Below are 17,161 nucleotides of genomic sequence, written 5' to 3'. Positions count from 1 at the left end.
AACAGAGCGAGACTTCGTCTCAAAAAAAAAAAAAAAAAATTTCCATAAGATTCTTAGTTCTTTCTAAGCATTACTATATTTGTCTTTCTTTTTCTTTTTTCGTTTTATTTTTTGAGACAGAGTCCTGCTCTGTCGCCTAGGCTGGAGAGCAGCGGCGTGACCTTGGCTCACTGCAACCTCTGCCTCCTGGATTCAAGCGATTCTCCTACCTCAGCCTCCCCAGTAGCTGGAATCACAGGCACGCACCACCACATCTGGCTAATTTTGTATTTTTAGTACAGATGGGGTTTCACCATGTTGACCAGACTGGTCTCGAGCTCCTAACCTCAAATGATCTGCTCACCTCGGCCTCCAGGTGTGAGCCACAGTGCCAGGCCTATATTTGTCTTTCTAACATGCCAGGAGGGGATTGAGACATGAAAAGGGTAAGTACCTTGCCGAAGACCACTGTGACATAAAAAATACATATTTGGGCCAGGCACGGTGTCTCACACCTATAATCCCAACATTTTGGGAGGCTGAGGTGGGAGGATCCCGTGAGCCCAGGAGTTTGAGACCAGGCCCTGGCAACATAGGGAGACATTGTCTCTATTAAAATTTTAAAAATTAACTGGGCATGGTGGCAAGTGCCTGTAGTCCCGGCTACTCAGAAGATTGAAGCAGGAAGATCACTTGAGCCCAGGAGTTCTAGGCTGCAGTGAGCTATGATCACACTACTGCAGTGCAGCCTGGGCAATAAAGTGAGATCCTGTATCAAAGAAAGAAAGAAAGAAAGAAAGAAAGAAAGAAAGAGAGAGAGAGAGAGAGAGAGAGAGAAAGAGAGAGAGAGAGAGAGAGAGTGAGGGAGGGAGGGAGGGGGAAGGAAAAGAAACAAAGCAAAAAAAGATACATATTTGGTCTCTGTCCCCAGTTCCTGACACAGAGCTCCTAAATCTCTTGGAATTTCCTGGTTGATAGGAGTGTCTTTTTTTCTAATATTCTTATTGGGCTCCTGGATAGCTTCAGGATAGGGGCTGGTCACCAGCAAATTCAAGCTATGATTAGAAGCTTAAAAATATTGGCCCCATACCTACCCCATCCTCTGTGGAGGAGAGAGAAGCTGAAGATTGAGTTAATAATCAATTATGGTTACATTGTCAGAGGGTTCAAACCAGAGCGACTCCATTTTGAGTGAGGGCTAGGAAAATGAGGCTGGGACTTGCTGGGCTACACTCCCAGGAAGTTAGGCATTTCTAGCTTCTAAACATTTACACTTAAGGGAACAGATTGATAATGTTTACTAAACAGACCCAGACTTGGGAGTGTCCTGATGTCCCTGATACCTTGAGAACAAAAGCATTCCTAATTTTGCTTTAAAGATAATAATATTAATTCTTGCAAAATATGGTAATTAAGAAAATTAATCTTTTATCACAAACCCTTGTAGCAGAGCACATCTCCCCATGATCTTTTTTTTAATCCTCTATAAATGAATATTGTACCTAGAGTGGATGCGTTCCTCTTCTTCCTTTTGGGAACACCCTACTCTGTCTATAGAGTAAGTGGACATTCACCACTTTACTGTCTTAAACTTGCTTTTGCTTTGGACTGTGGACTTGCCCTGAATTCTTTCTTGTGCGAAATCCAAGCACCCTCTCTCGGGGTCTGGATTGGGACCCCTTTCTGGTAACAACATTATGAAGCCTCCATAGAGATCCCTGAAGTACGGGGTTCTAAGAGCTTCTGAGTTGGTGAACACATCCATATCCCAAAAAGGTGGTACACCCTGATTCCATGAGGACAGAAGTTCCTGCACTTAGGATCCTTCCAGATCTTGTTTTATGTACCTCTTCATCTGGTTGCTCATCTGTATCCTTTGTAATATCTTCTGTTATAAATCAATAAACTGGTTTGGAATGGGAGGAGAAGATTGTGGGAATTCCTGATTTATAGCTGGTTGGTCAGAGGTACAAGTGACAATTTGGGATTTGCAATTGGTATCTGAAGTGGGGGCAGTCTTGTAGGACTGAGCCCTTAAGGGTTTGGTGCATAGTATTGAATTGAATTTAACTGTACAACACCCAGTTGGTAGACACTAAATTAAAGAGTGGAGTTTATAATAAGAAATAATTGGAGACTTGCTTGGTGGGGAAAAACCTCCACACATTTGGTGTCAGAAGTGTTGAAAGTACAGAAAAATAGCTTTGTGTTTCTTTTCCTTTAACAGTGCATCTAGTAAGTGGCCAAGAAAGGATTCAAACCCAGGCAGTATGACTTCACAGTTTTGTTTTGATATTATGCAGATAGGATCCCCTAAATTCATTAATGGCTGCTGTAGCATGTATTATGGTACTTGTACAGAAGAAACAACTGGTAGCACTCCATGAACTCCATTCTCTGGTTTAGTGAGCATTACACGATGGCTTGGTTATCTGCGGGAGGTACGGGCCTTCAGAATTAATCCAGGCTCCAATTTATTTTTCCTTGTCCCCAATATCAGAAGACATCGAGTCCCCTGTCCTTCTGGTTTAAACCACTACTTGTTTGGTTTTCTTTTACTTGTAGCTAATATGTTAACCAATATATCCAATAATGGCTAAGATTGAGTGCAGTACTCTGCCAAACCAGAAGAAGGGAGGCTTACAGCAAATTGCATTTGGTTTATAAACATAAATTAAATGTGATAGTTCTATTTTATATATTTTATTTTATTATTATTTTGTAGAAATGAGGGTCTTGCTATTGCCCAGGCTAATCTCGAACTTCTTACCTCAAGGGATCCTCCCTCATCGGCCCCCCAAAGTGTTGGGATTACAGACGTGAGCCACTTCACTTGGCCTAAATGTGACATATCTTATTCTCATGCTAAAGAATAAACTCTGTACCCACCGTGTAATAATACTTCTCTCATAATGTTGATCGTGGAATTAAGGAGATAATATGGTCTCAGGAAAGTTGTGTTCAGTGGTAGTCATCATCATTACTGCTCTTCCCAGTAGGCTGAATGTTTGGAAGCTGTGGGAAATGGGAAAGAGGAGGAAATTGGGAAAATAAATGAAAATAGCCTTACAAATTTCAGGTTCTTCAAATCTCAAGAGCTCCATTTACCCTATAAGTGCAAAATATTTTCACATAAAACCCAGTCTGTGGATTGTTAGTTATTATTAATCTAATAATATCATAAATTGGTACTACTATTCTATTTTCCATTTGATTAAATGGGAATTTTGAAAACAGAATTATTTTGGCTTTTCACCACAAATATGCTCAGCAACTGGAATTCTTAAATCTGCAGTTTTTTGTTTTGTTTTGTTTTGTTTTTTTGTTTTGAGAAACAGTTTTGCTCTAGTCACACAGGCTGGGATGCAGTAGCACTATCTGGGCTCACACAACCTCCGCCTTCTGGGTTCAAGCGATTTTCCTGCCTCAGCCTCCTGAGTGGCTGGTATTACAGGCAGGCACCTGGCTAATTTTTGTACTTTTAGTAGAAATGGGGTTTCGCCATGCTGGCCAGGCTGGTCTTGAACTCCTGACCTCAAGTGATCTGCCCGCCTTGGCCTGCCAAAGTGCTGGGATTACAGGGTTGAGCCACCGTGCCCTGCCTAAATCTGCAGTTCTGATGGAATGTTTTGACTGAAGATTGAACGTAGAAACAGTACCTTGGGTTATTGTTTTTTTCCTAACCCGGCCCCCTATTAGTTTACTATGTATTGGACAGAACCTGAGAGCGGTGACTACTCTGCCAATAAATTGCCACATTCAATGTTCTTCGGTTGCCTAATTCAGTGGGAAACACAGAAAAAAAGGTAAAGAGGACATGAAATCGATAATAAATGCATCATCTATACCGGATTAGAATGCCTCTTAACACTTATTCATTTGAGGGCTGAAGGCCTGTGGTAGAAGTTCTCAATCTTGTTTTCAGGGTTTTGAAATTGTGTAATTTTTTTTTTCTTTAATGTAATGAGCATGTGTATACACATTTTTTTTTCCAGGGGAAAGGCCCCATAGTTTTCACCAGATTGACAACCGTTCTAGATCCCCCGACAGGTTACGAACTACAATACTAGTTTTTTTTACCTGTTTGTAAAAGGATGCGATTCTTCGAATACAGCTTTTACATCCGCCTGACGAGAAAGGAGCCTCTACCCTAAACAAAAATGGCGGGAGCTGCTTCACACGTAGCCTCTCACGCAGAAAGCCTAGAAGGCCCCCTCCACTTTCTCTCCACCTTCCCACTCCTGACCCCGGAAGGACTCCGCCTTCTCCCCGTCAGGCTGCTGCCCAGCGCCAGGCATCAGCTGGGAAGCAGGCGTGGGCAGGCCGGCTGTACCTGGCCTGGAGCTCCAGGTACAGGGCCAGGGGCGGGGTGGGGTGGAGAGGCGGGCGGGAGGAAGCGGAGAGTTGGGCGGCCACGCAGTTGGGGCAGAAGCCTCGGGGAAGGGGTGGCGCGGACTCCATCGCTGGCCTTAGCTCTCCGACTGCCAGGTGGAGCGGCGGAAAGCCAGAGGGTCTACGGCCGTGCCACCCCGAACACCCCCGGCCTCGTCTCATCTCAGAAGCTAAGCAGGGTCGGGCCTGGTTAGTACTTGCATAGGAAAGCAGGAGGGTCCCCACGCCAGAGGGAGGCCTGCAAAGGAGGCGCGGAATTGGGATGGGCTCGCCACTGCTCTGAGCTGGAGGAAGGGTCTGGACGGCCGAGCCGGAGGGACCCCCTTTTCTGGTCCTCTTGGCAAAGAAAAAGGAAGACAGCAGAGGAGAGCTCCGCGAGGGGCTGCTGTGGGGTCGGGAGAGAGCGCGCTGGAGGTGGGGCAGCTGGTGAGGTCTCAGGTTCGGCTTGGATGCGGGTGGTTTTGAGCAGGGAGTGGCTTTTGGATGTGAAAGATTGCTTTGCAGGTGCTTTCAGAGAATAATTTAGCACGGGAGTATTGTGGTGTCAGGTCCTTCTGTAAAATTGTTAAATTATTTTCCGGAGGGAAGACTCAGCTTGTTTTTGCACAGGACTTTGAGACCTTTATTATTGTTGTTTTATTGTTGTTATTGCAGCTAAACATGTTTGCTCTGTTCAAAGTGTCTTCTCAGAGTTAGGTTATATAGATTTGTGCTTCACCTCAATTTTCTTTTTGATATTTCAGACTTTCCTTCCTGTTGGATTATAAAGTCAAAGTTGTAGGATAGAATTTTAAGATGTGTAAGAAACAAACTGTTTATGACACTTATTTTTAATTCCCTAGTAGTTGGAATGTAGAGGAACAAGTAATATCACACAGGACAATATTTTTGGTTATGTTTTATAGATTCCGTCTATAAATTTGAATAATCATGAAACCCCCTTCATGTTTATTTTTATTATACTTCTGAAAGCAACTGAAATGGCTAGTTTTTTTTTTTAATTTTTCAATGAATAATGATTAGGTTTGGAATCAACTTCCTCAGTAATATTAAGTGAAAAAGAATGAGGTAGTTAGAATGTAAAAATAGAGGTTTGTCATAATCTTTTTTGTTTTTTTTTTTTTTGAGACGGAATCTGGCTGTGTCGCCCAGGCTGGAATGCAATGGCGCGATCTCTGCTCACTGCAACCTCCGCCCCTAGGGTTCTAGCAGTTCTCCTACCTCAACCTCCCGAGTAGCTGGGATTACAGGCGCCCGACAACACGCCTGGCTAATTTTTTTGTGTTTGTAGTAGAAACGGGGTTTCGCTGTATTGGCCAGGCTGGTCTCGAACTCTTGACTTCAACTGATCCACCCGCCTCGGCCTCCCAAAATGCTGGGATTACAGGCGTGAGCCACCGTGCCCAGCCGAGATTTGTCGTAATCTTTTAAGAATATCTGCAGCCAGTTAAAAGTGTTTGCTTTATTTTCTTTCTATTCTGGTTAAAAATTTGGAATGCTCTATTATAGGGAAAATTACTTTGGGTGAATTACTCAACACGTTTTTTAAATGTAGTAGCATAGATTGCTTAATGATCCAGACTCTAATTAGTAAAAATGTTTCTCAAAATAAAATGTGTTAATATTTAGGGAGGGAGAAGAATAAATAAGCTTCCCCCCACTTCCTTTTTACTGTAGTAATATTAAAAAAGTAATGCATGTAGGCAGGTTTTAAAAAATCAAGTATTACAGACAGACTTATAAGGAAAAGCAATCATTCCTTGCCCAGCTTCTCTATATCCCTTGTCTTATTCTCCAGAGGACCATTTTTCACTTTCTTAACTGTTCATGGTTTCCTCTGTACTTTTTAATCATATGTCTCTATCATAGGTTGTTGACTGAAATAAATGTATGTCAATTAGAACTAACTATACTGAGTCTAAAAGTTGTACTTAGAACACTGGTAGGGGGAATTAAGTTTATACTGCTGTATCCCTAGTAAGGATTAAGGGAAGCATCAGTAGTAGTAACCCACCCTAAGAGGTATCGCTGTGTTTGATTTTAAAGGAAACCACTACTTAATGAGTGGTTTTGACACTTCTCTGAAAACAGGTGGGTATCAACAGAAGGGGATAGTCTATTGGAGTATAGAAAAAGAGAACGTAGAGATATATGCAGAAATGAAGGGCCTAAAAAAAGTATAGCAAATAATTTTTTTTTTTTTTTTGGTGTAGGCAGGGTTTCACCATGTTTCCCAGGCTGGTCTCGAACTTCTGGGCTCATGGGCTCAAGCAGTCCACCCATCTCAGCCTCCCAAAGTCACTCCCAAAGTAGCTCAGGCATGAGCCACTCACTGAGCCTAGCCGCAAATAAACTTTTATAGAGGGATTGTTGGTAATTTTTATATTCTGTTACGTAATATACAGCACTACCCAAATAAAAGAAATAATAAATTTGGTAGACATAAACATTGTGGTTATTAGAGAAGCCCATTCTCTTGTGCATTAGAGATAGTGCTTAGGTGTTTTCTTGGCCTGAATGAAATATTCCTCAGGACTCTTGATTTTTGCACTCATCAGGCAACATTTTTGACTTATTAGTTCAGCTTCCTATGGTCTTTTATTTCAGGGATGGTATGTTTTGATAGAGTATGTACACTAGATAGTTTATTTCTTTATTATAAATAGATAAACTTGTAAACTGATTTATACATCAATACTGTGTAAATTTGTTTAGTGTGTGTTCAACTGGGTACAGTGATAAAATTACGTTTCTGGCTGTATAAAGCAGAGACCTGGACCCTGAACCACTGCCTTAATGACCTCTCTTTGTGTGTCAACTGCTTCTCTGTACTCATCTGACTTTTCTTTTTTGTTTGAGAGAAATAATATGCATTAAAACTATTCCAAAATCATATAGTATATATGTGGCATTTCTTTGAAGATCTTTAAAATGAGACAATAGGAGAATAAATGCGTTGAGTTCTGATGTTCAGTCAGTGAACTCTGAGGTTCTAGCCCTAGGATTCTTTTCCGGATTCCATTCAGCAACCTGCCTGCCACCTACTCTCACCCCCACAGTTATATGAAGGAAACCAAATGAATAAGAAGAAGTAAATTTTAAATTACTCTCTAAAAAATGTTAAATTTTTATGTAACCAGAAAAGAGAGACTCTAGAACTTGCAATTTCCTGAGGAAAATTTGCTACCTGGACTCAAAGTTTAAATCTAGCTTTTTTTTTTTTTAACTTCTTATTTTTTACGCTATCTCCTACAGGAAGGATAGCTTATTGTTTCTTTTACCCATTTGGTGATTAATAAATATAATTTTAGCTCAAGTGTAATGTCAATAATTGACTGCAAAAATAAGCTGATAGAATTAAATTTTCAGTTTGTACCTTTCATTGGTAAAGTAACCAGAAATCTTTGTGGCTAATATTTTTTTATGTTTCATGTAATGAAGATTAGAAGAGGAGCCATGTCAGAAGAAACAGTAAGTGAATCACAGTTTTCCTTGAAGACAGCAGCGCTAAGAGTGTTTGATCTTCCTCTCACTTGGTACTATTCTCTCTCCCAGGTAAATAAAAGAAGCAAACATGAAGTTGAATGTTAAGCTTATTGCTCAGAGTGTATTTTGTTTACATTATTTCAGTTTTATTTGAGGTTTCTATATACTACAGTCAAAATATTTATTGCAGTAGTTAAAAAACCTACTTGGTTATTTCACGTGTTTTGTTTTTGTTTTTGTTTTTGGTTATTGTAACTCTTAAAAAGGGGTTATGTTACTTAAAAATTTTTTTGTCTTAAGCAAACTTACATAGTCCATTATTATTACTTTCAGTGAATTATGTTATTCCAGTAGGCCTGTTTTCACTATTAACAATCCTTTAAATTTTATTGTGGTAAGGTACAAATAACATAAAATTGACCATTTTGATCATTTTTAAATGTATAGTTCATTACCCTTAAGTACATTCACATTGTTGTACAAACAATATCCAGAATTCTTTTCATCTTGCAAAACTCAAACTCTACAACTGTTTATCAACATCTTACTGTACCTCCTTCCCGTCATTCCCCACCACCATTCTATTTTCTGTCTGTATGAATTTGACTAGGTACCTCACAAGTAGAACCCTACAGAATCTTTTTGTGACTAGCTTATTTTACTTAGCATAATGTCCTCAAGGTTCATCCATACAGTAGCATATGTCAGCATTTCCTTTCTTTTTAAGGTAGAATAATATTTCATTGTGTGGATATACTACATTTTGCTTATGCGTGTGTTTGTTGATGGACATTGGATTGCTTCCATGTTTTTGCTATTGTGAATAATGCTGCTATAAACATGGATATACAAATATCTCTTTGAGATCCTGCTTTTAATTATTTTGTGTCAAGTGAACTTGCTGAATCATACAGTAATTCTACTTTTAATTACATTTATTTATTTATTAATTAATTTTTTTTTTAGAGGCAGGGTCTTGCTTTGGAGTACAGTGGCAAGATCATAGCTCACTGCAGCCTCAAACTCCTGGGGTCAAGCATTCCTCCCACCTCAGCCTCTCGAGTAGCTGGGACTACAGGCATGTGCCACCATCTGTCCACCAATTTTTAAATTTTTTGAAGAGACAGAGTCCCAGCATGTTGACCAGGCTGGTCTTGAACTCCTGGCCTCAAATCATCCTCTCACTTTGACCTCCTAAAGTACTGGGATTATAGGTGTCAGCTGGTTCACCCAGCCCTATTTTTAATTTTTTGAGGAACTGCCATACTGTTTTTCACAGTGGCTGTACCACTTTACGTTTCTACCAATAGTGCACAGTTTTTCCACATCCTCATCAATGCTTGTTATTTTCTATTTCATTGATAGTAGCCATCCTAATGGGTATGAGGTTATATTAGTCCGTTTTCATGCTGCTGATAAAGATATACCCAAGACTGGGCAATTTACAAAAGAAAGAGGTTTATTGGACTCACAGTTCCACGTGGCTGGGGAGGTCTCAAAATCATGGTGGAAGGTGAAAGTCACATCTCACATGGCGGCAGACAAGAGCTTGTGCAGAAATACTCCCATTTTTGAAACTGTCAGATATTGTGACACTTATTTATTATCGTGAGAACAGCAAGGGAAGGACTTGTCCCCATGATTCAGTTACCTACCACTGGGTCCCTCCCACAACACGTGGGAATTCAAGATGAGATTTGGGTGGGGACACAGCCAAACCATATCATTCTGCTCCTGGCCCCTCCCAAATTTCATGTCCTCACATTTCAGAAGCAATCATGCCTTCCCAACAGGCCCTCAAAGTCTTGACTCATTTCAGCATTAACTCAAAAGTCCACAGTCCAAAGTCTCATCTGAGACAAGGCAAGTCCCTTCCACCTATAAGCCTGTAAAATCAAAAGCAAATTAGTTACTTCCTAGATAGAATGGGGGTATGGGCATTGGGTAAATATGGCCATTCCGAATGGGAAAAATTGGCCAAAACAAAGGCCCCATGCAAGTTTGAAATCCAGCAGGGCAGTCAAACATTTTTTTTTTCTTTTTTTTTTTTTGAGATGGAGTTTGGCTCTTATTGCCCAGGCTGGAGTGCAATGGCACAATCTTGGCTCACTGCAACCTCCGCCTCCCAAGTTCAAGCGATTCTCCTGCCTTAGCCTCCCAAGTAGCTGGGATTACAGACATGTGCTACCACACCTGGCTAGTTTTGTATTTTTAGTAGAGATGGGGTTTCTCCATGTTGGTCAGGCTGGTCTTGAACTCCCAACCTCAGGTTATCTGCCTGCCTCGGCCTCCCAAAGTACTGGGATTACAGTTGTGAGCCAGTGCGCCCAGCCAGGGCAGTCAAATATTAAAGTTCCAAAATGATCTCTTTTGACTCCACGTCTCATATCCAGGTCATGCTGATGCAAGAGGTGGGTTCCCATGGTCATAGGTAGCTCTGTCCTTGTGGCTTTGCAGGATACAGCCTCCCTCCCGGCTGCTTTTATGGGCCGGCATTGAATGTCTGCGGCTTTTCCAGGTGTACGGTGCAAGCTGTTGGTGGATCTATCATTCTGGGGTCTGGAGGATGGTGGCCCTCTTCTCACAGCTGCATTAGGTGGTGCCCCAGTAGGGACTCTGTGTGGGGCCTCTGACCCCATGTTTCCCTTCTGTACTGCCCTAGCAGAGGTTCTCCATGAGGGCCCACCCCTGCAGCAAACTTCTGCCTGGGCATCCAGGCATTTCCATACATCTTCTGAAATCTAGGCAGAGGTTCCCAAACTCCAATTCTTGATTTCTGTGCACTGGCAGCCTCAACACCATGTGGAAGTTGCTAAGGCTTGTGGCTTGCACCCTCTGAAGCCATAGCCCAAGCTCTATGGTGGCCCCTTTCAACCATGGCTAGAGTGGCTGGGATACAGGGCATCAAGTCCCTAGGCTGCACACAGCACGGGGACACTGGGCCTGGCCCCTGAAACCACTTTTTCCTCCTAGGCCTCCTGGCTGGTGATGGGAGGGGCTGTCGTGAAGACCTCTGACATGGCCTGGAGACATTTTCCCCATTATCTTGGGGATTAACATTTGGCTTCTCTTTACTTATGCAAATTTCTGCAGCCTGCTTGAACTTCTCAGAAAATGGAATTTTCTTTTCTATTGCATTGTCAGGCTACAAATTTTCCAAACTCTTGTGCTCTGCATCCCTTATAAAGCTGAATGCCTTTAACAGCACCCAAGTCACCTCTTGAATGCTTTGCTGCTTAGAAATTTCTTCTGCTAAACCTGGGAGGCGGAGCTTGCAGTGAGCCGAGACTGCGCCACTGCACTCCAGCCTGGGCAACAGAGCAAGACTCCGTCTCAAAAAAAAAAAAAAAAAAAAAAAGAAATTTCTTCTGCTAGATACCCTAAATCATCTCTCTCAAGTTCAAAGTTTCACAAATCTCTAGGGCAGGGGCAAAATGCCGCCAGTCTCTTTGCTAAAATATAGTAAGAGTCACCTTTGCTCCAGTTCCCAATGAGTTCCTCATCTCCATCTGAGACCACCTCAGCCTCACCTTATTATTCATATCACTATCAGCATTTTGGGCAAAGCCATTCAACGAGACTCTAGGAAGTTCCAAACTTTCCCACATTTTCCTCTCTTCTTCTGAGCTCCCCAAACTGTTTGAACCTCTGCCTGTTATCCAGTTCTAAAGTCACGTCCATATTTTTGGGTATCTTTTCAGCAGCACCCCACTCTACTGGTACCAATTTACTGTATTAGTCCATTTTCATGCTGCTGATAAAGACATACCTGAGACTGGGCAATTTACAAAAGAAAGGTTTATTGGACTTACAGTTCCATGTGGCTGGGGAGGCCTCACAATCATGGCGGAAGGTGAAAGGCACGTCTCACATGGCAGCCGCAAGAGAGAGTGAGAGCCAAATTAAATGGGTTTCCCCTTATCAAACCATCAGATCTCGTGAGACTTATGCGCTGTCATGAGAACAGCAAGGGAAAGACTTGTCCCTATGATTCAATTACCTCCCACCGGGTCCCTCTCACAACACATGGGAATTCAAGATGAGATTTGGGTGGGGACACAGCCAAACAATATCAAAGGTAGTATATCCTTCTGGTTTTGATTTGTATTTCCCTGATTATGTTGAGCATCTTTTCATGTGCTTATTGGCCATTTGTATGTATCCTTTGGAGAAATGTATGTTTTAGTCCTTTGCCCTTTTTTTTTTTTTTTTTTAAATAAATTCAGAATCTCACTCTGTTGCACGGGCTGGAATGCAGTGGTGCAGTCTCACTGCTCACTGCAGCCTTGGCCTCTTGGGTTCAAGCAATTCTCCCTGCCTTAGCCTCCCAAGTAGCTGAGATTACAGGCGCCTGCCACCGTGCCTGGCTAATTTTTGTATTTTTAATAGAGTCAGGGTTTTGCCATGCTGGCCAGGCTGGTCTGGAACTCCTGACCTCAGGTAATCTGCCCGCCTCCGCCTCCCAAAGTGTTGGGATTACAGGTGTGAGCCATTTGCGCCTGGCCCCTTTGCCCATTTTTGAAATTGTTTCGTTCTTGTTGAGTTTTAGTTCTCTGTATAGTCTGGATATTAATTCCTTGTTAGTGATATGATTTCCATATATTTCTCCAATTCTGTGAATTACTTTTCTTTTTTTTTTTTTTTTTTTCTGAGATGGAGTCTCACTCTGTCACCCAAGCTGGAGTGTAGTGGTGCAGTCTCGGCTCACTGCAACCTCTGCCTCCTGGGTTCAAGCAATTCTCCTGCCTCAGCCTCCCGAGTAGCTGGTATTACAGGTGCCAGCCACCACACCTGGCTAATTTTTGTATTTTTTCTTTTTTTTTTAGACAGAGTCTCGCTTCTTCACCCAGGCTAGAGTGCAATGGCGCTATCTCGTCTCACTGCAACCTCCGCCTCCCGGGTTCAAGCAGTTCTTCTGTCTCAGCTTCCCAAGTAGCTGGGATTATAGGCATGTGCCAGCACGCTTGGCTAATTTTTGTATTTTTAATAGAGATGGGGTTTCACCATGTTGGCCAGGCTGGTCTTGAACTCCTGACATCAAGTGATCCGCCTGCCTCGGCCTCCCAAAATACTGGGATTATAGGCATGAGCCACTGTACCTGGCCTAATTTTTGTATTTTTAGTAGAGATGGGGTTTCACTATGTTGGCTAGGCTGGTCTCAAACTCCTGACCTTAAGCGATCCACCCACCTTGGCCTCCAAAGTGCTGGGATTACAGGCATGAACCACCATGCCCGGCCCTGTGAATGACTTTTTTATTCTGTTGATAGTGTCTTTTGATGCACAAAATTTTAAAATTTTCATCAAGTCTCGTTTGTATCTTTTTTTTGTTGCCTGTGTCTTCATTGTCACATTTAAGAAGTCATTGTCAAATCCGATGTTGTGAAGCTTCTTAGGGTTTTAGGACTTATATTTAGGTCTTTGATCCATTTTTAGTTAATTTTTGTATGTATTATTAGGTAAGGGTCCAGTTTTCCCTATACCATTTGTTGAAAAAACTGTCCATTTCCTACTGAATGGTCTTGCACCCTTGTGGAAAATCATTTGATGATATATGTGAGGTTTTATTTCTGTGCCCTTGATGCCAGTACCATACTGTTTTGATTACTGTTGCTTTATAGTGAGTTTTGAAATTAGGAAGTGTGAGTCCTCCAGCTTTGTTCTTCTTTTTCAAGTTTATTTTGGCTATTCTAAGTCCCTTGAGATTCCATATGACATTTAGGATGGGTTTTTCTATTTCTGCCAAAAAAATCATTGGGATTTTGATAGAGATTGCATTGAATCTGTAGATTGCTTTTGGTAGTATTGACATCTTAACAATGTTAAGTCTTCTAATCCATGAACATGGGTTATGTTTCTGTTTATTCATGTCTTCTTTAATTTCTTTCAGCAACGTATATGTGTATATATATATATATATATTTTTTTTAATTGTAGAATTCTTTCACATCTTTGGTTAATTCCTAAGTATTGTATTCTTTTTTGATAATAATCTAAATGGAATTGTGTGTGGGGAGGGGTTGCTTTTTTTTTTTTTTTTTTTTTGAGACAAGGTCTTGCTTTGTTGCCTGGGCTGGAATGCAGTGGTACAATCATGGCTCACTGCAGCTGAAACCTCCCAGGCTCAGGCGATCCTTCCACCTTAGCCTCCCGAGTAGCTTGTACTACAGGAGTGTGCCAACACACTCAGCTAATTTTTTTTATTTTTTGTAGAGACAGGGTTTTACCATCTTGCCCAGGCTGGTCTCAAACCCCTGGATTCAAGTGATCCTCCTCCATTGGCCTCCCAAAGTGCTAGGATAACGGGTGTGAGCCACTGTGTTTGGCTTTCTCTCTTTCTCTTTTTTTAAACCAGATTTTAAAATAACAAAATGGTTCTGTAGTATCCTTCACAGCCAATCAATGAAAGTTTAAAAAAAAATCGTTTTGATCTTACGGATTTAATTGTATTTGATGTTTTAAACTATTGCATTTATTTATTCTTATTTATGCTCAGATGATCTCGTATTTGGCCAGTGAGAGTCTATTTAGGTTGGTTCCTGAGTGCTCTTGATAAAACCCTCGTAATCCTTGCTGTCTAGTATAAAATGGCACAGGCTCATCTTGTACTTTTCCTGCTCCATGCCTGGAATCAACCACTTCTTCAAGGACCCCTTTAGTGTAAAATGATAAAGACAACAAACTAGGTACCATGAGTCAATTCAGATTACATTGAGTAGTTGTGAGAAGGAAAACAATCCAATTATAAAACTCTCCCAAAAGTTCTTTGGTTTGAATTATTCTGGATTAGAAACTAGGTTGGTACAGCTTATCTTTAAAAATTTTATTTTGAAATAATTATAGATTCACAGGAAGTTGCAAAAATTATACAGTGAGGCCCAGTGTACCTTTTATCCCATTTCCCCCAATGGTTACATTTTATATGACTATAGTACAATATCACGATCAAGAAATTGACAGTGACAATGTATGTATATAATTCTATGCCAAGCCATTTTATCATATGCATAGATTTATGTAACCACAGCCTCTATCAAGATCCAGAACTCTTCTGTCACCTTAAAGATTTACCTCTTGCATCCTTTTTATAATCACACTCACACCTTTCTTTTTTTGTCTCGCTCTGTCCTCCAGGCTGGAGCGCAGTGGCACAATCTTGGCTCACTGCAAGCTCCACCACTCAGGTTCAAGTGATTCTTCTGCCTCAATCTCCCAAGTAGCTGGGACTACAGGTTCCCGCCACCACACCTGGCTAATTTTTTGTATTTTTAGTAGAGACGCGATTTCACCATGTTAGCCAGGATGGTCTTGATCTCCTGACCTCGTGATCTGCCTGCCTCGGCCTCCCAAAGTGCTGGGATTACAGGTGTAAACCACTGCGCCCGGCCCCCACCTTTCTTTTTCCCTGGCACCATTCCTTTTTTTTTTTGAGATGGAATTTTGCTCCTGTTGCCTAGGCAGGAGTGCGATGGTGCGATCTTGGCTCACTTGCAACCTCCACCTCCCAGGTTCAAGCAATTCTCAGCCCCCTGAGTAGCTGAGATTACAGGTGCCCACCATCACGCCCGGCTAATCTTTTGTATTTTTAGTAGAGATGGGGTTTCACCATGTTGGCCAGGTTCGTCTCAAACTCCTGACCTCAAGTCATCTACTCGCCTCAGCCTCCCAAAATGCTGGGATTACACACCCAAAATGGCGTGAGCCACTGTGCCCGGCCCCTGGCACCATTCCTAATCCCTGGTGAACCCTAATCTGTTTTCCATCTATAGTTTTGCCATTTCAAGACTGCTATATAAGGCTGAGAACAGTGGCTTATTCCTGTAATCCCAGCACTTTGGCTGGTAGGAGGATTGCTTGAGGACCAGGAGTTTGAGACCAGCCTGGGCAATATAGTGAGACCTTGTCACTACAAAAATAAAAATAAATATAAGCTGGGCATGGTGGTAGGTGCCTATAGTCCTAGCTGAGGAGGCTGAGAAGAGAGGATCACTTGAGCCCAGAATTTCAAGGATGTATTAAGCTCTGATTGCATTATTACACTCCAGCCTGGGCAACAGAGCAAGACTCTGTCTCTTTAAAAAAAAACAAAACAAAAAACTGCTATATAAATGGAATCACACAGGCTGTTACCTTTTGAAATTGGCCTTTTTTCACTCAGCATAATGCCCTTGAGATCCAGCAAAGCTGTTGAATGTATTAACGGTTTGTTCCTTTTTATTTTGTACTCCATGGTATGTATGGATGTACCACAGTTTGTTAACCATTCATTTATTGAGAGTCATTTAATATTACAAAATAAACCTGCTTTAAACATTTGCTCGTAGGTGTTTGTGTGGACATGTTTTTATTTTTCTGGGATATTTATCAGGGATAATATCTGGGATATTAAATATCTACTCAGAAGTAGATATTTAAGTTTGTTTTTGTTTTTTTTTAAACAGTCTTGCTCTATCACCCAGACTGGAGTGCAGTGGTGCGATCTTGGCTCACTGCAACCTCAGTCTCCTGGGTTCAAGTGATTCTTGTGCGTCAGCCTCCCGATTTGCTGGGATTACAGGCGCACACCACCATGCCTGGCTAATTTTTGTATTTTTAATAGAGGAAGGGTTTCACCATCTTGGCCAGGCTGGTCTTGAACTCCTGACCTCAAGTGATCCACCTGCCTCAGCCTCCCAAAGTGGTGGGATTACAGTCATGAGCCACTGCGCCTGGCCCAATACTTAGTTTTTAAAGAAATTACAAAATTAATTATTGGCTGTATCAGTTTACACTACTGCCATCAAAATACGAGAAATCTAGTTTTCCCATATTCTCACCAGCATTTGATATTGTCACTCCAAAATAATTATTTTAGATGTTCTAATATAACTGAACAAAAGTCTGGCTGCTCACTGCTTGAGGACCAAAACATGAGAAAGAAAGAGTGATGAAAGGAAAGCAACTTTATTGAAATGCTAGCAGTTGGGAAAGGCTAGGCTTATGTCTCCAAAAGACCATTTCAAGTGTTAGGCTGAGGGAACGGGTTTAAAAAGAGGAGACTTGGTATGGGAAACATGAGAGTAACACAGGATGCAGGTTCCTATGTGTTGTTCCAAGGACTGTCTCGAATTATTGTCTGCCCGGAGTGCAAGCTGGTGCCATTTTATTTGCTGCTGAGTTACAGATTATCAGTTTTGAGATAATCTCCCTGTAGAGGAGAATTCATTCTACAGCTGGGCTTTTTGCCTGAGTTGTTGTAGCCCCTGGAATTTCTTAACAAGCATGCAGTTAGATAAGTGTGCATGGTGCAAGGGAGTGTCTGGTG

At 41.6% G+C, this 17,161-nt stretch overlaps 2 protein-coding genes across 5 annotated transcripts in view; one reads left to right on the top strand and one right to left on the bottom strand.

The window, feature by feature from the left end:
* USP33 (ubiquitin specific peptidase 33) overlaps positions 1–4,148 on the bottom strand; it is an 86,017-nt gene extending 81,869 nt beyond the window's left edge. Inside the window, exons 1-2 of the mRNA XM_058439647.1 lie at positions 4,060–4,148; positions 2,869–2,994 (exon numbers count right to left, since the gene is read on the bottom strand). The gene's annotated coding sequence lies outside the window, so the exon portion shown is untranslated. The remainder of the gene's footprint in view (positions 1–2,868; positions 2,995–4,059) is intronic.
* A 93-nt stretch (positions 4,149–4,241) lies between these two features.
* Positions 4,242–17,161, top strand: part of MIGA1 (mitoguardin 1) — a 97,494-nt gene continuing 84,574 nt past the window's right edge. Inside the window, exons 1-2 of one of the 4 annotated variants that reach the window (XM_032155533.2) lie at positions 4,242–4,329; positions 7,818–7,926. In XM_032155533.2, coding sequence (XP_032011424.1) covers positions 7,828–7,926 — 99 coding nt within the window. In that variant the 5' untranslated portion in view covers positions 4,242–4,329; positions 7,818–7,827. Of the gene's footprint in view, positions 4,330–4,351; positions 4,561–5,439; positions 7,927–17,161 lie in introns of those variants that run through there. The other 3 variants (XM_032155532.2, XM_058439646.1, XM_058439645.1) reach the window with 3 other exon arrangements.

This window comes from Hylobates moloch, unplaced genomic scaffold, assembly GCF_009828535.3.
Source record: "Hylobates moloch isolate HMO894 unplaced genomic scaffold, HMol_V3 SCAFFOLD_5, whole genome shotgun sequence".
NCBI classification, from domain to species: Eukaryota; Metazoa; Chordata; class Mammalia; order Primates; family Hylobatidae; genus Hylobates; species Hylobates moloch.
Note: the sequence above shows the minus strand (reverse complement) of the source record. Positions and strands in the feature narration are given on the sequence as shown.